This window comes from Corapipo altera, unplaced genomic scaffold, assembly GCF_003945725.1.
Source record: "Corapipo altera isolate COAL_440 unplaced genomic scaffold, ASM394572v1 268, whole genome shotgun sequence".
In the NCBI taxonomy this organism is placed as follows: Eukaryota; Metazoa; Chordata; class Aves; order Passeriformes; family Pipridae; genus Corapipo; species Corapipo altera.
The window spans coordinates 4,365,682-4,388,402 of NW_020884901.1; the positions used below are offsets into that span (position 1 = coordinate 4,365,682).

General features: G+C 50.0%; 1 protein-coding gene across 5 annotated transcripts in view; it reads right to left on the minus strand.

Annotated features, from left to right (window-relative positions):
* Positions 1 to 16,050, minus strand: part of NTNG2 (netrin G2) — a 49,242-nt gene extending 33,192 nt beyond the window's left edge. For all 5 annotated transcript variants that reach the window (XR_003528728.1, XR_003528726.1, XR_003528727.1 and 2 more), the window contains exons 1-2: positions 15,550 to 16,050; positions 11,914 to 13,015 (exon numbers count right to left, since the gene is read on the minus strand). Coding sequence is in view for 2 of the 5 variants with exons in the window: in XM_027650206.1 (XP_027506007.1) it covers positions 11,914 to 12,126 (213 nt within the window). In the remaining 3 variants the exon portion in view is untranslated. The remainder of the gene's footprint in view (positions 1 to 11,913; positions 13,016 to 15,549) is intronic.
* Between the last annotated feature and the right edge of the window lie 6,671 nt (positions 16,051 to 22,721).

A 22,721-nucleotide genomic window follows, 5' to 3' on the forward strand; every position in this document is an offset into this window, starting at 1 on the left:
TTTTTTCTGTAGTGGGTTTTTTTCCACTATGAATTGGCTCTCAAATCCAAACAGAGACCTGGGGTATCTCCAGGCTCTCCTGCAAGTGCTGATGATGGTTGGGACTGGGGGCTGTTTGACAGCCCCCTCCATAGCCTGAAGAGCCACGTCTGGCTCCCTCGACATGAGGAGAAGCAGGAGATGGCACAGAAACCTCCTTTCCCCCTCGGGAGTGCTTATGGCTGAGGAAACCTTGGTCTGGAACTCCATCTCCACCCAAGAGGGGACAATTCCCCTTCCATAGCACCCACTCCATCCAGCTGTGATGCTTCAGGAGCTCTTGGGTGCATCCCAAGGCCCTTTTGCCTCCCTTAGGGCACCTCTGATGCTGCCTTTGAGTTTCTGCTCAAAGCTCCGCTGATGAGGTTCACAAAGTCCCCGTGCTGCAACTAAGCCCTGATGTTGGTATCAAATTTCCTCCAAATCCTGCAAAACAACCATATCAGCAAAATCTTCATGTGCACCTGATCCCTCCTGCCCTGATAATGTCCCTGCTGTGGAGCAGTGCCACCGTGGGTGTCCTGCAGCCTCCCCTTCCCTGAACAACCTGTCTGTCATGGGAGGATGGATGGCCATGGGAGATGAGTGTCCCCAACTCCAATCCCTGCCTCTCCTACGGGTGTTTGGGAACACATTCTACCCCACAATACCTTATTTTCCTCCCTCCCTTTCCCTATCCAGCAGCAAATTGGATCCATTTGCTCCACAGGCTGCAGGGTGGAGCTGAAACGACCGTCCTGACACATTTGCTTTCCTGCTTTACACTCGGCTGAGTTCCCCCAGTTCACGCTGGGATTGAGCTGTGAGGCTTCACTTCCCTTCCATCCCCTGTTTTCCTGACTCTGCCAGGGCTTCACAGGGATCTCTGTCCCCATCCTGGCTGGGCTGTGGGTTTGCTCTGGTGTCTGTCAGCACCGGAAAATCACCCACCGAGTGGGGAAGATGCTGTCCCTGATCCAGCTCCCCATGGACACAAAGTTAAACCTATTTTCTGCAACACAAATTTTTGACAAGGGTCACACTGAGCAATGCGTGTTTTGGGAAGCTTTCTTGGTTTTTCTTCCAATAATTGCTCCAGGACGTGATGTTCTTTCCCAAACAGAATTGCATTTACCCAGGAGAAAAGACAGGCTCACCCTAATGTCATTTCAGGGTGTTTTCACTCTTGCTGCTCCTGATCTGAGGGTTCAACTGCTCTGTCTGGATTTATGAAAAGACAAGGTGATTTTATGATCAAAAATAACATTTGTGAGTAATTAAGTCTCATGCTTCAGGGCATAAACCATAACCTGCCAGTGGCCGGGATGGGACTCCCAGAGAACTGGAAATACTCTCTGACAATTAATTTTCACTCTATTCATGGGCTGGGAGGGATCAGAGGGGTGAAACAACCGTAATTAATTTACAGTGATTATTTCCAACAGCTGGCAAGTGGCATAACTCACTGCAGAGAGGGCTGGGAGCTCGGAGAGAGATGAGGAGGAATACGAGGCCCCTCTTGTGCCAAACAGCCCCACACTGGCCCTTCCCTGTGAGCCCAGGTGAAGGTCTGTGCCCTCCTGCTCAATGCTCCAAGGAATATGGGAGGGCACTGGGAGCTGCCTGGCCACTTCTCTTGCACTAGTTCTCCCGTCCTCTGGTGCTCAAGTGGGCTTTACCTGCAACTTGGCAGTGACCTGAACCTGGAAAACATCTTGGGAACAGCTTTGCCTGTGCTTTTTTGGGATGTCTGTCAGTGTGCAGGGAGGGGTCCCTGTTGGACCCAGCAGCACAGCACTGGACTGTGGAGATACTGGGAATGCTCTGAATGGAAAAATGTGCCTTTTGGAAACAAAATCTTAATAGCTTTCTTCAAGATGTTTTTTTCTTATTTTTCTTTTTTTTTTTTTTTCTAAAAACCACTTTGGTCAGCTCTATATATTTTAGAGAACCAGAAGCTGCCTCATATGGTAGAAAACACAGTTTTCTCCATGGGCTGCTTGTGTGGCTGCAGCCCGGGAGCCACTCGGAATGCTCCCCTATCGTGGTTTGAGACATGAGGACATCCCCTCATCCATATATTCCCCAGGCATCACTCTCCTTTTCCTGGTGTGCCTCCAAAGGGGTGTTTTTAAGTGGCCTGTGTGGGTAGGCAGGTTCTGGCAAGGCACCCAGGGGTTATTTCACAGCTTCACCTCCGTAGGGGAAGGGCAGCTCCAGCTGGGAGGCAGTGGGTGCTGGGGCAAGGAGCATTTTTGGGATGGCATAGGAAGCTCAGGGTGGGCTGGTGGGGTGGTTTGCTCGCTTGTGTGTCCTTCCCTTGCTGCTTCCCTCCCCCAGCCATCTGCAAGGGGCTCTTATTAAGGCAGAGACAGCAAAAGGGGAGAAAACCATCCTCGCTAACAAGCTGTTTGCTGTTTATGAGCAGGTAAAGGCAGAGCTGGAATGAATTATTAATAGGGTGGAAATGGGGTCCCTCCACAGATCTGCTGCTAATTCTGGCTCAGCTGAATGTCACTCCCTCCATCTCCTCTCCGGCCCTGGTTTGGGGGGATTGATTGCTCCTCCACTTCCTTCCCCTTCCTCCCGGATCGGAGGTTGTCCAAGCCCAAGGTCACCCCTTGCACGGGCGTTAGGACAGGCTTTGGCTGTGTGAGGGATTCGGGAGCGTGTGACTCAGCAGAACCAGCCCCGCGCGCGGCTCCGGCCGAGACACCGGGACACACAGACACATTTTTGCTTTTTGCCTCTTGCCTTTGGCCTGAAGCAGATCCTCACTCACCGAGCAGCGCCGCTCGTTCCAGGCTCTCGGGCTCCCTTGGGCCTGTCTCTCCGTCAGAGAAGAGATTCAAGCCCTACTCGTGGCTGCTCTTCCCCTTCCCCCCTCCAGCCTGCTCTGAATTCGAGAAGCATCTCATTTGTATTTCATCCTGGCTCAGGGCTGTGCCCTTCTCTGCACCAGCCCTGGGGAAAAATCACCGTGCCAGACAGGGTGGGGTGGTGGCAGTTCAATGGCCTGTCTCCAGCTGGGGAAATTGAGGCAGGGAGGAATTTCAGGAGCAGGTCTGGGTTTGATCAGGAGCATTGAGGGCTCCACCTTTCTGAGGACTGGACTCCCCCAGGCATCTGCAGCTGGGTAAAGTAGTGGCTTCTTCACCCAGTGTTGATCTGAGGGTTGAGACAAACCATGAGGGTCAAGGAAATCTCTGCTCTCACCCCACACAGTCTCTGAAACTTTCCCGTGGTCTGTTAGTACTCCATGGAAAGGGTCTGAACTGGTCTTTGCACCGTAAATGACACAACCTTGGCAGGAGGCTGACATCCAGGCTGGAAGCCTTCTCTCCACAAAAGGAGGATCCAGAGGGAGATGCTCCTTGTCACGCACAAGGGCTGATCCAAGTCACCTGTCCACCCTCACAGCGCAGCCGGCACAGCCCGTGCACTGACACAAATCCCCTCACGCCCACTCTGGCTCAGCCAGAGACAGAAAATCTGGCTACACGATGAAATGTAACCTCCAGACTGAAATCAGCCCAGTCCATGGGTGACCTCTCCAAGAAGGGCCCCAAGCATGATGTTTGCAGAGTGACACTGGGGCAGCACTCCCATTCCCAAAGCCGGGATGGCCTGGCACCAGTTCAGCTGTTGCTGCTGGATCCTCTGCCCAGCACCTCGTCCTGTGGGACGTGTGTGCAGCTCACTGGGGGCGGCACAAGGGTTAACGCCGCCCGGAAAATTCCACTCCTAAGCAGATAATCTCATCTGTGCCGGGGATCCACACACATCACCCACAGCAGCCCGGCTTCCCATGGAATCATTTTTGAGCAGCTCTTTCTTTGTGAACTGCTAATCCCCCGGTGAGCTGCTCTAACCCCATCCCTCCTGGCGCCCTGGGCTCACCTCCACCCCCACCTCCCCGCCGGGGCTGCACCCCTGCGGCCACCCCGTTTTGCAGGGGGGATTGTAGGGTGACCCAGAGCCCGGGATCAGAGGCTGATGAACCAGACACCCCTCAGCCAGCAGCCGCAGGCACGCGTTCAAAAACCCGGGCGTTTAATCCCATTGACTGCTTTTTAGCTTGTCTCCAAACTCGGACTTTCTGTACCCAAGAGCCGCAAGCTTTGGTCTGCCCAGGGCGCTTCCCTGAAGCTTGTTTACAAATTAAGCTGCTTGGATCCTGCCCTATCCTTTCTTTGCCAGATTATTAAGCCCTTGCATCTTGCTACAGAGATGTATTTGTGTCCGCAGACCCTACCAGCAGGAGCACAGCAGCAGCGACCTGTGTGCTGGGCTGCGAGTGCATTATTGATTCAGGACTAAGAAAATGCTTAGGAAGTAGGAAAAGTGTCCTGCTCTCTAAAAGCTTGTGCGCCTTGTAAGCTCAATACATGCAGCCTTTGCAGAGAGGCTCGCTACGCCGCTATTAATAATTTATTCTGCAAGAGAGGCCCTGATAGTTTGAATGGGGGAGGGCAGGACGTGGAGGTGGGAAGGGGAGGGAATGGAGGCTCTGCTGTGCTCCTCAAATGGAGGTGCATTTCTGAAGCCTTTCTGGGGGGAGCACAGTTGGGTAGTGGGTACCCCTGTACCCACCCTGGCCTCTGATCAGGTTCCTGTGTCTGCTGCATCGAGCGTTCTGACTGTGCTGTTGTAGCAAAGTATTTGGCTGCTTTATGCTCTGCTTCAGGGGAACAATTCAGCAGGTGCCTGTTGGAGGTTGGGACTGAGCTGTGGTCAGCCCAAAATGTGTCCTGGCTGTCCCTGAGGGCAGGACAGCAGTCCTTTCCTTTGAGAGGGCTCCCCAAAGCCCCTGAATGGCAGCACTGTGGAGCTGAAGCAGCTGACTCAGCCAGCAGATGGGGAGTTACAAACCCTTTAGCTGGGATTAGAACCAGCTGAATCTGTGCTAGTTGTCCCTTTGTGATATTCCCCCTGAAAGGGGCGTGGAGGTGCACAGGCAGGACTAGTCACAGTGGTGGCAGCAGCATCCACGTGGAGCTCAGCACTGAGGGAGCAGAGATCCATTGCTTGTGCTGGAGTGTGCAGCAAAACGGGTGGTGGTTCTGGGATGTGGGTGTGTGGGCACTGGAACCCCCTGGCCCTGCTCATGGATGGACCCTGCTGCCCTCTCCAGCCCCCACCACTGCTCTAACACACACTGGTGTTTGCCTTCCATGTGACTTGGTGGAGGCTGGAGTTGTGACATTGTGTGTGGAACTGCTCTGCGGAGCGGAGCGGAAGGGGGGCTGCTGCCTGAGTGGCTCCTGCAGGAATGTGAGCAAATGGGAGAGGTGGGAGCCAGCTGGGATGAGACCCAACCTGGTGGCTCTGCATCGCTGGGTGGCTGCACCCACTGAGCTCCTGGACAAGCAGCCCCATCCAGTCCCCTCTTGCAGATGGAGCCTGCTCAGGGATGGCTGAGAAACAGAGAAATCCACCCTGGAGCCAAAAGGCACAGGTTTCCCTAAGCCTGCCCACGTGGAGCACAGACCAGATGTGCAGAGGCACCAGTGCCAAAGGCTGGAGCAAGCACAGGTCAGGGCAGTGGAGCAGGGTCAACACTGCAACATGTCCCCTCTGTGGGTGCTGGTGACCCTGTCCGAAAAATGGGGGGACTTGTGGGAACCTCATGGGACATGTCTGAGGCTGCAGGGGATGGTTTGTCTGCCTGGGGTGAAGGCAGGAAGTCCAAACTGCTGTTTGTCAGGGCTTTGCAGGCATAGCCTTCTCCCCAAAGACACCTCCAGAATGGTCACCCAGCAGTGCTGAGTGATCTGGGGAGGAAAAAGCCTCTTTGGTGCTTTCCAGCACAGAAACCTGCGTTCTGTGTGGAACTGCCCAAGCGACACCCAGGGCACGTTCAGCAGCACAGCTGAGTGTCCAGGGAGCTGGGCAACTTCAAGAGGGTGGCAGCAGTGGTGCTCACCCCATCTTGGTGGAGAACAGCCCACGTGCATAACAACTCTGGCAAGTCACAAACTTGGGCTCTGTTAGCCAAGCACTGCTGATGCTCAGAGCTTGGATGGTCCCTGCTGAGGGCATCGGGATTGTTTGCGTGGGGCAACGGGCAGGGTGGTGGAGCTGGGTCAGCCAAAGCCCCACGTCCCAAAAACCTGAGCATAAAAAGGTGATTTGGGGTCTGAAAGTAAGGTTAGAACTGGACTTTCACTTAGAGAAACCAGAGTGTGGTAGGAGAGCACTCCTTCCCACTCTGGCAGGATTTTCTGTAGGGAGGATTCCTTTTCAAGTTTAACGGAAAATCATATCTGTGCTATAGAACACAATATATATTTTAGAATCAATAAATAGGAAGGATTGCCCTGAACAGCTCTGGCTTCAAAAGTTGCTTATGGAAAACTGTAGTACCTGGAACTGGTGTATGATATAAGGGCTGCTGTGAGAGCTGCTCTTCCAGCTCTGGCCACGCTCCTCAGCAAGTCTTCTGAGTTTGTTCTCTTCTGCTTTTCCCATCTGGACACTGTTCCCTTTGAAGAGCAAAGCTTTTCTTAAACGTAGTTTATTCTTCCTCATCTCCTTCAAGGTGGGGGTAAACTTTCTGCTCACTGTACCAATTAAATCTACTTGACAGTTTCATTTTTATCGCCGTGTCTTTTCCATCAGCAAGTGGAAATGATCCTTGCTAGGGGAGCAGCATCCCACTTTACAACAAGATGAATCCCGAACTGAGCATTTAAGGAAATTGTTACAGACTGTGAGGGAAAATCCCGTGTGCTCAGCACTCTTTAATTTAAAGCTGAATTGTATCCTTTCATTTTTCTGTGAAGCTTTTGCTTTTGTACCACCCAGATCCTGCCGCACTCCGGAGTAGCCTCAGTGGTAGGAGAGCAGCAGTGTGTAATTTGCTGAGCTGCTAATAATGTACAACCCAAGGGTCTGGCCTCAAGGGCAAGGAGCCACTGATCCTGACTTCAAACAGTGTCCTCTGCAGCAACCCTGATGCTGAGAAGTGATTAAGGGTGGCAAGAGAACCAAAAGGCTCCAGCTCTCTCTCCCACGCTCGAAAGCAATGCCACGATGGGTGCAAGGCGTGGATTAGGGAAACCTGCATCCAGATGGAAATGGCAGCAGTTGCCTTTTCCAGCCTCTCCCCAAAGGAAAGGGGAGCATTTTCCAGGTGTTAATTTAATGTACTGCAGGAGTTCAGAGGGAAGGGGGGGCTGTTAGCACTTTGCAGATGTGAAAAGAAAGACGTGTCTTTCCGTCCCCACAACCCTGCCCGAGATGTCATGGATCATTTGACAGCACAGAGTGAGTTTCTTGTGCTGCTGAATTTTTGGTATAAAGGCAAAGTAATGATCGTCCCCAGTGCCATGTAGGTCCCACAATAAAGGGCAAAGGGGAGCTCCAACTCCCAGCCCGCTGCTATGGCCGAGGATGGGTTTGCAAGCAGTAGTGGTAGTGCTGATTTATTCAAGGAGGAGGCAGAACATCCGCTTTTCTTGGAAAGGATTTTCCATTTGACTTGTATACAGGCTCTGCTTAGCCCAAAGGATGTCCTTGAACCCTGGGGCAGTCAAAAGGCCGAGGATACCTCGTGCTTTGCCCCCTGGTTCAGTCTGAAACAAGGTGCAGGGGGCAGCACAGGCACCTCCAGTGGGCTGGGGAAGGGCTGTGGGTCTCTGCTCAAGGCACCAGAAGGTCCAAAGAATCCATTCTTTGATCACTAGATCACGCTGCATCTTGAAAAATGCTTCTGGAGGAGCACTTCTGAAGCAACTCCTTTTTTCTTCTTACTTTAAAAACTTTGGCTTTACTTTTAACCATCCCCAAACCCACAATCCTTTTTCTGCACCTAAACAGGTGTATGAAGGTATGGTTGGATAGCGTTGTATGAGATGGGCTAAGAATGTAGGGAAAATGGTTTCTGTGCCCAAAGATTTGTCTGCTTTTTCCAATTTTAGCACTCAGTCTAGTAAGAGAAATAGTTCTTTAGTACAAGCCTTATAACCACATGTCATTCAGAAAAGTTTAGCTAAGAATTAAACTAAACATCCAATTTGGCTGCATGTGTAATGAATAAATAAAGCTTTTTCCTTTCATGTACCCGTGCCAGAGTCAACAAGCTCTATTAGCTGATGAAACAATGCTGACGCCAAATAAAAATACCCCTGACCCATCAATATGGGCTAAGAGCTCGGCCCTGCATCAAAGAGGTTTGTCAGAAAAAGAAATACTGTCTCCACACCTCTGGGGGGGAAACAAAGGCCCCCATTCCTGCAGCAAGCTGGGCTCCCTGTGCTGCTGGTGCAGGGAGCTCTCTCTGGGATGTCAAGGAGCAGCAAAGCCATTCCATGGGCACCGTCTGCTATGACACCTCTCCCATCTTTTGCTGGAATGATTTGGAAACCTTCTGAACTGCAAACCTATTTGGAGCTGGGATTAGGGCTTTGGTGTTTGCTTGCTCCCCACTGCACACCCTGTGTGTGTGAACTCCCCACAAAACCAGAGGATTTTTTATCCTGTGTGCAAAACGCTGACGCTTCAAAGTGAAATCCTCCAAGGTCCCTGCTCGGCAGCCAAGAGGAGCTTCAGCATCTCAGAGTATCAACACCTGGGAGCACCCTGCCAGCTGGGCCATCCTCCCTCTCCTCCCCAGGAGAGTGGGAAGGTGAAGGAACACTCCATCTCCCCTCTGCCCCATGCAGACTGTGCAGCTTTGCCATTCCCCAGCCGTGCTTATCCTGCAAACCCCTCTCCTTTGAAATCCACGTTCAGCTGCTCCGTGCCATGCCCTGCATGTGATCTTTGAAGTCTCGCCCCTCCCTCAACATCCTTGGCTAAAAGATCTGTTCCCTATTAGTTTTCAGTCACGCTTTTAGACTCATTCAGGCTTTTATTTACTTATCCATCTGTCTTCCTGTTCCCACCACTCCCCCTGCCCTGCCAGGAGGGAAAGTACAATTCATTTTTCAGGTGACCCTGCCAGGAAGGCATTGACATAAACAGGAGCAGGTTCAGAAACTGTGGAAAAAGCAAAACCCTTGACTTCAATAAGCAGCAAAACACTTCCCAACCAGAAGAAAGCAGCCAGATGTGACTAGAATTGCTGCAGAACAGAAAAGACTGTCCTCCAAATAATTCCTGCCATCCCCTGATGCCTCCTTGTGCAGAACTCTCTGCGAGCACTGCTCAGAGTTGTTGCAGGGCAGTGTGTGATCCTGTGGGCTGTGTGATGCCTCCTGGTGCTGGTACAGCCTCGCAGGACACACTCACTGTCTGACAGGGTCCTGACTGTCACCAGGACTCTGCTCCTCTGCCTGCCCACAGCAGTGCCCTGCACAGGGACACGGTCCAGCTCCCTCCTGTCTGGCTGCTTTGAGCATGGAGGGGTGTTTGTGTGTCTTTAGTTTTGATTTCAGCTGTCTGAGCAGTGCAGGTGTCCTGCTGGGCTGCGCTTAATTCTGAGTAACGCGAGTTTAACTGCACGGACGGTACCCCGCTGCTTTGAAAGACACCTAAGAAAGCAATATAGTCACCGTAAGAACTTCTCTGCTGGAAAGCCAGGCTCCTATGAGAACCCACCTGTTACAAAGAAATAATTAAAACCTGAAGAGGAAGGATAACAGGACACTGAAAGGCACCTGAGCGGGCTGGCAGCGAGGAGCTGCTCAGGGCGTGTGTGTGAGCTGCTCACCCTCCCCTCTCAGCCAGGGCCGGGGCTCGGAGGTTGTAACGATCGGTGGGCAGCAACATCGATTTTTGTCCGGCACTTCCTTAGTGCAGGGGGAGCAAAACTCGGCTCACATCCTCTGCGGGCTCCGCTCGCCTCCCCCTGCCTGTCAATAGGTGTCAAGTCACCACCCAGGACCGGCGGTGGAAGGGCCATTTCTTGCTGATTCCACTTCCTGCTGACCATAAGGGGATGCTCAGCAGTAAGTGGTCACATGTCATTCCCTGTGAAAATTTACCTTGATGGCCTCCCAGCCCACACCACTCCAGTCCTAAGGCTGGATCTCTCCTGCAGCCACCTCCTGCTCTGTGCACTAAGCGCTGGGTGGGCTCTTTGCTCACCTCAGCAGGGCTGCTCTTCCTCTGCTTCGTTTTTATAACTCTTTAGTCCTCTGGAGAGGACAGCACTGGTGTCAGGGTGGGGAGAAAGGACCATGAATACAGTGGAATTTCATGTCCCTATCCCAAAAATCTAAAAAATTATATTGCAACATATCATTCCTGGTCTCAGCTTGATTCTTCATCAGGGAATTGCTCAGGGACGTTGCTGTGAGCGCTTGTTTCTGTTTCGGAAAACAAAAGCTGGGCCAGGCTGGGGTGAGGCAGGGACAGGAAGGCAAATCCATGTTTTGCATTTGTGTAGCTCTCATTCACGGCTGTACACGGTGTTTGCAAGTGTTGCAGCACATGGCAGGCGTACGCTACACGGAAATGCTGCCGGTGCCCAGAATAGAAAGATTTTAGCTCAGTATTGACTGAATCAAGAGATGTGGAGGGCTGATTGCAGTTTGTGTCTTTTGCTTCCTTGGAGGTCAGTGGAGCTGAAGTCTGGAGCATCCTTAACCAGAAAGGGTTTGCAAAGAGCTGCAGTGAGTGTAGTGCAAAGCAGTTTGGTGTTCTCCTTTTAATCCTTCTGCTGCCAGTCAGATAAATGGAAATACAGACCCACCCATCAATAGTTAACGGTTTTATTTGCAATCTTGGACTTAAGCTTTCTTTTCCAACGATCTTTTAAAAGGTAAAGCTGCTACTTATCTGGAATTAGTGGAAATGTCTTCCTTGGTACTAATGAGACCCCTTAGGCTGGAGGGAACTGGGTAACTACTGGTAGCATGTCCTGATGGTCATAAATGTTTGGTGTCCCTTGGTATCAAAGCAGCATTTTTCTCTTGGATTTTCAAGAGGTGCCCTGAGCTGGTTGGGCCCAGGGTATTTCCTAGGTGGCAAACTGAGGCACGGGGTACACAAGCCTGGATAGCACTGGCAATAGAAAGTGGGACTCTGTACTGATTTAGAGGGAGAACTCCCCTTCTCATTATAGGTAATGAAAGAATAACATACTCTTTTAGAGCACCTCCTTGTCCAGTGCTCAGCACAATGGAAACCCTGTCAGCATGGGCTGGCTTGGTCCCTGTCCCTTAATTGTGTGCTTGGACCACTCCTGAGGGACATTTGAGAGGGGGCATTACTGTTTTGCTCTTTGCTTTGACCCCTGAATTCTTTAACAATGTAAGGCCTTGTGAATTATAAATCAAATGCTCCTGCTGAGCTTTGTGGTGCACAGAATGAAATGTGATGATTAATATTTAAGAGAAAATAAGTTAAAGATTTTAACTACAAGGGCAAATGTCTGTCCACAGAGTCTTTTCATGGGGAGGTTAGAGGAGAGGGAGAACCACATTTTCAGATATTTCAGTGAAATTTATGGCTGTCAGGCCAACTGCCAGAGCTGTCAGTGTGCAGGGGCCATGCTGGCCCTCACCGACCTGCCCTTCACTCTTACTCAGAGATAATGTACCCAGCTCTCCCGTGCTGGAGCAGCCCTTTGGGGTGGGACTGGTGAGCACACCCCACACACTTCAGCAAGCAGAGGGACGTGCTTGGAGCAGCTTGGGTTGAGTGCTCACTGGGGGCAGAGCTTTTCCAAAACCCAGACCTTACCCAGGACTTGCTCAGCCCTCCTCAGCTCCTCCTTGCCCTCCCCTCCACCATCCCTGCTGTAGGACTGACTTCTCCTTGGCACAGCACTGGGATGGGCAGGATGCCTTCCCCCACTTAGCAGACCAGGAGATTGAGAGCTCCAGGCAGCAACCACTGTGGCCACCCTGAACCAAAATGTCCTTACAATGGCACATTGGCAGGACGCTGCCTCTGGCCACCAGCAGAGCCTGTTATAACCCATCAGATAAGGAGGGAAACACTTACATGGGTGCAGAACCTCTCGGGCGGGTCCCCACAAGTGATTCCTGCCGGATCCACCCGGACCGTCACATAATCCTTCATCCGCATGGCCTTGGGCTGGCAAGCATAAAACTCCCATGAGGGGCCATCGTCCGTGGTCACCCAGGACTTGCAAATGTCATACTGTCCCATGGCCAAGGGGACACAGTGCAAGAGGAGAGCAAGCAGGTGGAGCATGGCAGCTGTTGCCAAGCGCGGGGTCCCTGGGCGAGGGCAGTGCCGGGAGTCCCGAGGAAGGCAGCTACTGGGCTAGGGGTTGCTCTCGGGATCAGCATGGAAACTCCTCATCTAAAAATGATCCAGTTGAAGGAGACCCAGGTGGTAACAGGGATGATCCCACTCTGCCCGCTGTGTCTGTTCCTCTCGGCACAGAAGCCAACTTTGCAATTCACTTGATTGGGAAAGTTTTGGCCAGAGTTGCTGATCAGTGGTCAAAAGTCTTCCTTAACCTCATTTTTCCCCCCTTTTATTGTACGAAAGGTCTTCCAAATCAGCATGAAAATATCTAGAGGTGACTCCAGTCAATCAATAGAAAGATCAAGTTCTGACTTGCTGATGAAATTTGATAGGAGTAAATTGGAGAGGCCGTGAGATGGTGCTGGATCAGGTTTTCCTCAACCTTCTTGTCTGCTGCAAATGCGTCGCTGGGGAAGTGCCTTAAACTGTGTCTGCCTTAATTACTAGGGAGTTTGAACATTAACATATAAAATGAATAGAGCATCTGGTCATCAGTACAACTCTGACAAGAGAGATCCTTTGGAGCTAAAATTCCCTTTTCCCAAAGGATGGTTGCGTCAACATGAACAGGTCAGGTGTCAAGATCCGTGGTGGTCCCAGCAGGATGCTGGGTGGTCACTGGGTTGACAGGAGCAGTGCTGGCCTCTGCTGCTCCTGTTGTGTCCTGTGGTGGTGGTGAGGCACTCGCAGGTGAGGATTTGTCCAGCTCTGCCTTTTGGCAACTGAGCACCAAGTTCCCAAAGCCTTCAGCTGCAATCCATGTGGCTACCTGAGGTCTCCTCTCCCTTTCATGGTCAGGGCAAAGGGACAGCTCATCAGCAGGTGGCACCTGCAAGAAATCGAAAGACAAATTGGGTGGGAGCAAGGGGGGACAGTCAGAGCAACAAGACTTGTAAGAACAGGGGTCCCCAAGGAGGCAGAATCCTCAACTGGGCTTCCCAAGCCACCAGACAGGTTTTTGTACCAGGGAGATATACAACTTTAATAAAAACCAATCCATAGCAAGATGCTTATGGCTTTTCTGCTGTCTGGGAGAAGGGAAGGAGCGCTGTCCCATTTAAGGTATCTGCTTTGTAACAGCAGCTGGTCAACAGGAGCTCTAATGGGTCTTCAAATAATATCAAGAAGGAGCTATAGGTCATTAGAAGATGGAGAATATGCAGACACAGAGCAGGGATAGACAGACAAATTGATAGTCTTAAAAAAGCTAAGCAAATAAATAAGACAGCTGGGGAGAGAGATACATTGTCCAGCATCCCCACATATGATTTATCTGAACAATAACATTTAATAAAAAACAATTTAAAGTCCTAATAACATTTAGGTTCACCTAATACAAAGAGCAATGACCTTCCCAGTATTCATTTCAGGTTAGAACAACATTTCTGCAATTTTGTTGTCTTTCCAGTAGAGCTATAAAAACTGTAAGTAATTACAAAACAAAATGACAAAGACCTGAAGGAGAAAAAAACCATCAAACTCTCTCTCAGCATTAGATTCAGGAGGAAGATCTCATCTGAGAAGGCGGGAGGCACCATCCAGAACAGAAATTTAGCTCGGGATAATTCTCTTTCTACTTGTTTCCCCAACTTTTCTTCCACAATTTAGGAATGCCTACTTCAACAGCACGTTTAGCATCTGCTTTCTCATAAAGCTCAACTGCTAAAGCTCAGAAACTCCAGGTTAACAGATGCATTGATCCACGTTCGGGGGCTTCACACCGCCGTGTTACCATCTCCCTTTCTCCCCTTTTTGGTCGAAGGATTACTGATTGAGATGAATGAGTTCAGAAAAGAGAAGCTGTCTCTCACGCTTCATTGCCAGCTCTCAACGAACAGGCTATTATAGCTGCGTTGGACCTGAATAAACTCCCAGAAAAAGAATAGACTGGCTGCTATTTTTACATTATGAGTAAATGTAGTAAAAATAATAAGCCGGTGTGACACAGTGTTTATAAGTCCTACTTGCATCAGAGCTGTCTTTTCAGTTATAACAAGTCAGTTCCTAATTATTACATCAAACTGGTCACTGCCAAGTGCCTGAAAACAGCGGAAAGTGTGAGACTGGTGTAGAAAACAAGCAGGGTAGTTTTAATGAGGACTCCAGTGCTGTTAAGTTTATGGATCTATTTTCATAGCCTCGACAATTATATTTTGCACTTGAATGGCTGTCAGGGAAAAACTCGGGTAGAAAGGATCTATAATATCTATTAGTGTCTTGTTATGCTGGCTAAATGTCATAGATTCCCAGGGAAATAAAAACTTGCTGGGAAAAAAATGTATTTACTCTCAGTCCACCAGCCAGGGGAGCGGATCTGGGGAGAAGTCTGAGGTGCAACACTTTGCCAGTCCAGTCCCTCTGCAGAAATAGTTGGAGTGTTGCTCTGAAATGAGCCAACATACTGCAAACGGGGCAGAGAGGCTCCCTGAATTAAAGGTTTCACCCTGCTTGATTTGGTTTGATTCTTAGAAAATAAATCTTCACCTGATATTATTAAGAAACTGCAGTTCATGGGAACAAATAGAATCAATGCTCTTTGTTCTCTTTGAAGAGTACTCAGCACTCGCTGGGGACTGATAGCCGGAGTATTAAAAACACAAAATTAGATTGTGTCTTGACTTAGCTGGCTCCGGTTTTTTTCTTATTATTGGATTAACACCCTATTGAAATAAAGGGACAACGCTGAGCAACAACTGAGCTGCTCTGGAATTAAGAGCAGAAAGTAAACTCAATGAAGGAGTTTTTAATTTTCTCTCAGAAGTGTTGCTTTCCCCACGCACCCTCCGCTCCCCCCCCCGCGCTCACGGAGCGGGAGTTCTTCTCCTCTTTCCCACGCCGCTCATCCCTTCCCCGCGCCCTCAACAGCGAAGCTGGGGAGCCCCCGCGGGGTGCCGGGACCCTGAACCCCGCGACAACGCTGCGCGGCTCGTAAAGCTCCCAGCAGAAAAACCTGTAAATCCCACTCGCATCCCGCCGCTCTCCCTGATGGATTCGCGGTTCCCGGCAAAACCCGATGCCGCTCCCCCCCTCCCGCCCCATCCTCCCCGGTTTCTTTTACACTAAAGGACTTTAGGGGGGGTTGCAAGGGCTGGAGTGGGAATCGGCGGGGCGAGGGGAGCCCCCCGGGCTTCCCAAACTCCGAAGTGGGAAAATAAACCCCATCCCGCGGCGGGGAGATGGGGATGTTCCGGGGAGGGCGACACAGAGCGGGACACCCCAGGAAAGCCCGGGAACAACTTGGGAGGTGCGGGGGACACGCGGGGTTTGGGGATGGGGCAGATGCCGGCACTGCCCGCCCCCCCTCCGCCTCCCTTTCTCCCCCTTTTCCCCCCATCCCCGGTGCTCGGCGCTGCGGGTCCTTACCGGGAGGGAGCTCTGCGGTGCGGGGCTCCCGGCGGAGCAACTTCGGGGCCGGGGGGAACCCCAAACACACCCCCCAGCCCAGCCCAGCTAAGCCCAGCCCAGCGCGGCGGGCAGGCGCTGCGCCGCCGGCCCCCAAGGGCAGATGGCCGGGGGAGCTTTGTGCAATCCCGGCTCCCCTCGCAAGTTAATGCCGAGGCTGAAATCCCTTTTGCTCTCACTTTCAATCACAATCGGAGCTTTTATCTCCGTGCCTGATCCCGGCTGCGTAACTTCCTCTGTGCAGCTTTAGCACACACCATCCCACCGGCGGCAATGGGCTTCTTAAAGGTGCAGGAGGAAATGCAGGGCGGGGGGGGAGGAGGAGGAGGAGGGAGGGAAAACCACCCGAGGAAGAGGAGGATGCGAGCGGGAGCCTTCGGCTCCGGCGGCCCCGCGGCTCCCGGTGCAGCATCCGCGCCGTCCCGCTGCTCCCGTTTGGATAACGGCAGCCGGGAATGCCGCTCCTCGGGGCTCCTCTGTTATTTTTTTCCTTTAAGAGCTTTAAAAAAAAAAAAAAAAAAATTAAAATCATGAGATCATGTTAGCTCGAGGGGAAAAAAAAAAAAAAATCTCCAGTCACGAGGGTTTCCCCACACGTGTAAGTCCTCGCATGGTGTGCCCTGAATATTTTGGGGAGGCTTCTGCTGGCGAAGATGCTGTAAATGAGGCTGCGTGCGTGTGTGTTGGGGGAAGAGGGGGTGGTTGGAATTAATAGGATAAACAAAGCAGGAACTCGGAGATGGGTAAATCAGATGGCTGGGAAATGCTTGATAATGGTGGGAATGTGCTTTGGGATTTAACCAAACCGGGTTTTTCTTTGGCAAGGTGGGGGAATTAAGGGCTGCAAAGTGTGACAGCACCTTCTAGCATGGGGCTGGAGAAGGGGTTGCTTAGGTCAACTCTGTTGAGTCCATGCTGAGGGGCAGAGAAGGCTCCAGCTCTGGACAAGGCAGATAAAGCTGTGGCAGGTAAAGGTCCAAGTTTTCCCTGCACAGGGCAGCAGCTGGAGACAGGATTCCAAAGCAACAACAGGTTTTTGTCTGCCACAGGCAGGAGGGAATGGGGAAGAGTTGCAGCAAATGTTTAATTTTAGACCATTTGCATTCTTTTACCCTGACGGATTTTGCAAATAATTAATGCTGTGTGTAGTGTTGTTCTGGATGAAATGGATAAATGTCAGTTCATTTATGGGGAGGAAAACCAAAGAATCTCCACTGCCTCCTATGTACATGACCACCAAAAAAAATAACTGCTCCCTCCTAACCAAGAATTCAATAATTCCTAAGCCAGAAAATGCATTGTCCAGCCTGTATGTGGTTTGAACCTCATTGACTCAGTATTTTGTTACATGATTTCCTTTGGCCCATTGCTCTGAGGTCTCTATGTGGCTTCTCCCATCTAAGAGTCCCTGGAAAACGCACGATCCATCCTTTGACAAGACAGGTGATTTAGAGCTCTTCTGGGAAACGTTTCCCATATTCTGGAGCATAAGTGAGATTTATGAAATGCTGGCATTGTGTCTTGACTGTGGCCCAGCCCAAATGTGATGCTGATGCACAGGGTGGTCTTTGTCTGCAAGGATGTCTTTGATTCTGGCTCAATTTTCCACTCCTCTGGTGAAGACACAGTGTGATACTTTCCACGTACTAACTTTTGTAAACACTCACTTTACAGCAGCAGTATAACTTAAGTGAGAAGCACTGGCTGGGAATCCAGGGCTGGCTAATATTCCTGGATTTCACTTTGTGCCTTTAGGTCTGCTCAGTAGTAATGACTCCCCTGGAAATTCCCCACGTCTCACTTATTACTTCTTTATTAGTTATTATGGTACCGTAACAGGATAAAAAGGAGTTGGTATTTCATTTTCATTCCCTCTAATAGCCACAGCAAAGACCAAGTGGTGTGCTGATTATTGACATCAGAGTTAAGTGATATGCACGCATCATTAGGTTTCAATTGGAAAGAATAACAGCACAGTGTGAGTCGTCACACTTCTAAACTCCATGGCATTTAAGGAAAAACCAAAGTCGTTTTTCTCAGCCCTGCGAGCTCAAAAGATCAGAAGCTGGCAATAATACTTGTATAGACACAGGTAAAAGGCGCTAGCTCCAGGCAAAGCACCAGAATTAACTAATGAGCGTAACACCCTGGGGAGGCTGGCGGCAGCTGTGGGGCTTGTCCAAGGTTACACAGCGATTCAGGAGATCCAGGAGCAGGCTTGGAGGATGGGAATTCACCCACCTCCTGGCTTAAACAGACAAATCTGGCTCCGAGGGTCCTGATGGTGGGAAGGAAAGAGATGCTCTGTGGCACGCACAGGCACGGGAGCCCAAAGCAAGCAGCTGCCGGCGGTGCTGCTGCCACAGGCAGGAGGGAATGGGGAAGAGTTGCAGCAAATGTTTAATTTTAGACCATTTGCATTCTTTTACCCCGACGGATTTTGCAAATACTTGATGCTGGGTGTAGTTTTCTTCTGGATGAAATTTCTGCGAGGAGCAGAACAGATGTGATTTTCCTTGAGGGGACAGCTCTGCCCCCTCCCTCACGCCGAGTGCTCCCTCCTCGCACGGGGAGAGCACGCGGTTGGAAATCAATGGGGCTGCACCGAGATTTAATTACTCCAGCGTAGGCAGGGGTGGAGAATAAGGCCCTTAATATTTAATACAGCCTCTGCTCTCAAAGGGATCCCCAGGGCTCAAGGGCCAAATGTAAAGCCATTATAAGCAGGTGTAATTCTATTGACATGTGCGGGCTCGCACCTGTTTATACCGGGGCTATATTTGGCTCCCTAAATCTAAATGGCAAATGGTGCTTTTGACATGCGCGGAAGAAAAGAGGGAAGTGTTTTCCTGACTTGGGATGATAGAGAATATACTGAGACAACAGAAGGGAAACGTGGCACCTCGCAGTCCCTGCTCACGGTGGCGAGACACTCGCTAACACTTGAGCTGAGTTGAGCCCGTGGAGAGTGATCTGAGATTACTGCCAGAATAATAACCAGGCTTATAAAGGATCTTTCATTTGGGGATACATACTGCTGTATCACCTATAATAGCAATACATTCTTTTTATGGTCCTTATCTAGCAATGTGCGGCCAAGGATGTCAAAGTGCCTCCTGCAAGTGAGTAAGCATTTTGTTAGGTGGAAACGCACGGCCTGGAATTGTGCTCCGAGCCCAGGAGCAGGAGAGAGACCCCTTTGTGAGGGAGGGTCTCGGGTGATACTTGACAAGCGCAGCTCAGTCCAACCCCCTGTTCCAGCAGTGACTCTCTCCAGCCCACCAGGACCTCCGGGGAGAAGTTTTCCAGGAAAAGGGAGGAAATTACTTGTAGGTGGTTTTGTTTGGGATGTTATGGATGGCGGAGCTGAAGGCTGCTTGAACCCTGTGCTTATCGGGGGGATTTGTGTCGTCTCACCACCTTTGTACTGCCCTTTTGTTCTTAGCAAGCTGAACATTAAAAAAGCTCCCAGCTTGACCAGGACGGGAAGGTTTGTGCTTCCCAGTTCCTTGTGCTTGGTGCAAAGACAGAGAGGCAAAATGTTTTGTAGTTAGGAGAAACGCTGGAAAACCCACACAAAGCCTTGAGAAACTGAGCCACAGCCAGGTCTGGCTCACACAGGCCAGGAGCGTGGGTGGGGGACATTTATTTTCTTACCCTCCCTTCACACTCTGCTCTGGCCTCGGGGCCAGACTCGCAGGCGCTGCCTGTGCCCTGCACACACAGACCTGGTGAGCAGGAGAGGGAAGAGCCGAATGCTTCAGTCCCTGGAGTACTCCACATTTTTCTTCCTTTGTGAAAGCTACTGGGGAAATGGCAGAGAGCATCTGCTCTGGGAGGGGAGGCTTCCCCAGCTCCCTCCTCCTGCACAAGACCTCGGATGCATTTTGTGCAGCTCAGCCGGTTTCGCAGGGCCCTGAGTGAATGTTGCCCTCCCTGATTAGATAACCAAAGGAGCAGTGACTGTACTCTCTGGAGAGAAGATGCTGTCTCTTCCCTGCCAGAAGGACAGCTGGAGGGAGGGTGGGATTTTCAGCATGCAAGCACTTAGCCAGATCAAGGAAATGGGATGCAAAGCATTTTAGGCTAAGAAAGGTTGTTGTGCAGGGAAACATGAGGCTGCTGTTCTGTTCGGGAGATAACGCTTCTCAAAACGCTCCTGCGTGCCAAACTGCAAGCCTTGACTACAGCAGGTCATTGCCTCTTTAAGGAAAACAAGCATGACAAGTCAGAAAAAAACCCCATCACTGTCTCTGCTGAAAAACTTTGATCATTTAAATATTATCGATGCACATTAACCCCAGCAGAGATGGGCTGGGTGATGGGAAGTGCTTCACCTTGACACTGCAAAAATATGTTGCTTTCTGCTGCCTTGTCTTTTGTTTCATATATCAAATCAGAGCTTAGCCAAGTGAATCAGCTCAAGGAAGCATTTAGGATGTATTTGATTTTTTGGGAAGGTAGAGCTTTCCTCATCTTTACCAGCCGTGGGGGTGTAAGCATGGATAAAAACAGGAGGACTGTTTAAAGGAGGGATCTATAATTAACAACCTCTCAGAAGGGGAACTTTCCTTTTAACTTACTATTAAAATGGAAGTGTTTGGAGAATATACAGTTTTGGCTCTGGGGATCTCCTCTGTATATTTGACAGAGCCCTGTGAATTCCTCTAATCCCTGCCTTGGAGTGTGTCTGTGCTTTAAAATCAACTCCTGTCACCCCACAGAGGGCTCACCTCAACACCTGGATGGATTCCCATGGGAAGCCCCAGCGTTTCCCACCCAGCCCTGGTCAGGGAGGGCATGGATGGGAGAGGAACTCCCTTCCCAGGGCAGGGCTGTGTCTCCCCAACCCTGTGCTGGGAGGAGACGCCTTCCACAGACGCTTTTTAACCTGAGGAAGGAATGTGTCACTTCTAATGGAGCTGACAGCAGCAGGGAGGGTTTTTGGGGTAGTGGTTGAAGAACACACTTGTAGTGAGTGAAGTAATTGAATAAATGCTGACAGTTTGATGTGGAAAATGCATAATCAGCTCACTGTGGAAGGTTGACTTGTTCTTTTTTCTCTCGCACTGGGATAAACACTTATCCTCTTCCAAGCAGGTGATGTATTCAGCAGCACAGAACCAGGAGACCTGTGCACATGCTCCCCTCCCAGGCACACATGTGCCCATCACCAAATAATTGACCCAGTTATGCTACTGTGCTATTAGTAAATACATATATAATAAATCTCAACACTTAACTTCTTCCTGAGTCACATGCTGGTTGAACACTCCCTTCAGTCATTCACTGGCTCCAGCCCAGATACACTCCCTGTGCCTGTTTTAGGGAGAAAGGTGCCAGTCCCTAGGTGGTGATGAATGAGGCCACACCAAGTAGCACCAAGAGCTGATCATGCAGGAATAACTCACATTCTAACTGGCTTTTCAGATCCCAAGCACAGCTAATAAACCGTGGATGCAGACAGTGGAGCTGACATATTCCAGTGCAGTGTCTTTCCCTATCCAACCATCATTTCAGGTTTATGCAGATGGAAATTGAGTGAATTTCTTGTCATCAAGCCCCCAGTTTTAGTGTGACAATGGGAACAGCATCATCTGTGTCATGTATGTTGGAAGCAATGAATAGAGAGCTGAGCTCACTAATCTATTTGCATATTGAAGATATGGAAAAAACCTCTCTTCTTGCTTACTCTGCTGCCTACTCAAATATCTGTGAATCAAGGAGGAGAATATGGGCCCTCTTTGTACTTCAGATCTTAGTGCCCTTGAATAAAATGATTGCTCAAGCCACCCTTCTGGGGTGAGTGTGAGACTCAGAACTAACTACAGAGACAGGAGCTCTCCATACCTGCAGGTTGGTGGACGAGAGGCAGTTCCTGGATTAAAAATGCTCATCAAGGTGGGTACTTTGACTTTATGTCATCAGGACACCTTCTCCACTCCACATCCGAATCAGCACTTGCATATCTAGGGCAGGGAGGCTTGACCTGCCAACTGTTAAATAAATCACAGCATACTGCCCCCAAACCATTAGCATGGAACAGCACACATCCACGGGAGAGACGAGCTAAGGACACGGCACTGCACAAGAACAATGAGCCATTGGAGCCTTTTCCTTTTGGATAGAGTTGAGAGAGTTGTTTATCACAGAAAAAGTGAAATAGCAGCACAGAGCAGTTCATCCATATCCAATGGAGGCACTGGGCTATGACTCCATAGCCGAGGCTGAGCTCAAGTTTGGACTTGGCTCTCCCAAGCCAACTCTGGATTACCTCCTTTTTCACTTGAACAACTAGTTTTCCTCCAGGTTATAGCTTACTTAACCAGTAGAAGTGAGATCCAAATCAGGCTTTAAGGGTTGGCATTTACATGCTTTTTTTTTTCTTGTGCTTCTGGTATTAATTTCATATGCAGTGGAAAAGTAATATCCTGTCTGTCACTAGAGAGGAAGGTGCGTGCGTGTATACACACAGTCACTGCTGACTGCTGGGCTTTTTCACTCAAATTTAGTTTTTTGGGAAAATTTCTAAATTAAAATGAAAATGGGCTGCAGAAGCGACGGATGTGAAATGCCAATAAGGCCAAAGCATGAGGTGTTTTCTCTTGTTTTCGTAACTCGTGGTCTTTGTGTGTAAGAGTGTATTGCATGGCAACTGCATTCACACTTCCCTTTAATAAAAGATCCAAGCAGATGGACCCACTATTAACGTGTATCCCCCAGATTTGCATATTTCATATTCATGCCAACATGGCACCGAGCACACATGGGATGAACAAGGCTGATATAAACACAATTGCACGAGATTAATGCAGTGATCAAAGAGTATTGTCCCAGCATCCCCGCTAGGAATCCACTTTAATATTAGTTATTAATATTGTTAAACTCCTACCGGAGTCAAATTAAGGTCTTCCAAATACAGTCGGACAGGGCTCTTAGGTACTACAAGTTGATGAATATGTTATGATTCCTGAGAGAGAGGGCTAAGAAACAGCATTTGCATCTGAGCTGTGAGGAACCCAGTGCTGGAAATATGCAGACCTCGAGCTTTGGTCCAGCGTGCTGTGTAATTAGGACTCGCTTGAAATTCAGATCTTATCCAAGATCTGTATCTGGGTTTCTCAGAATTCAAG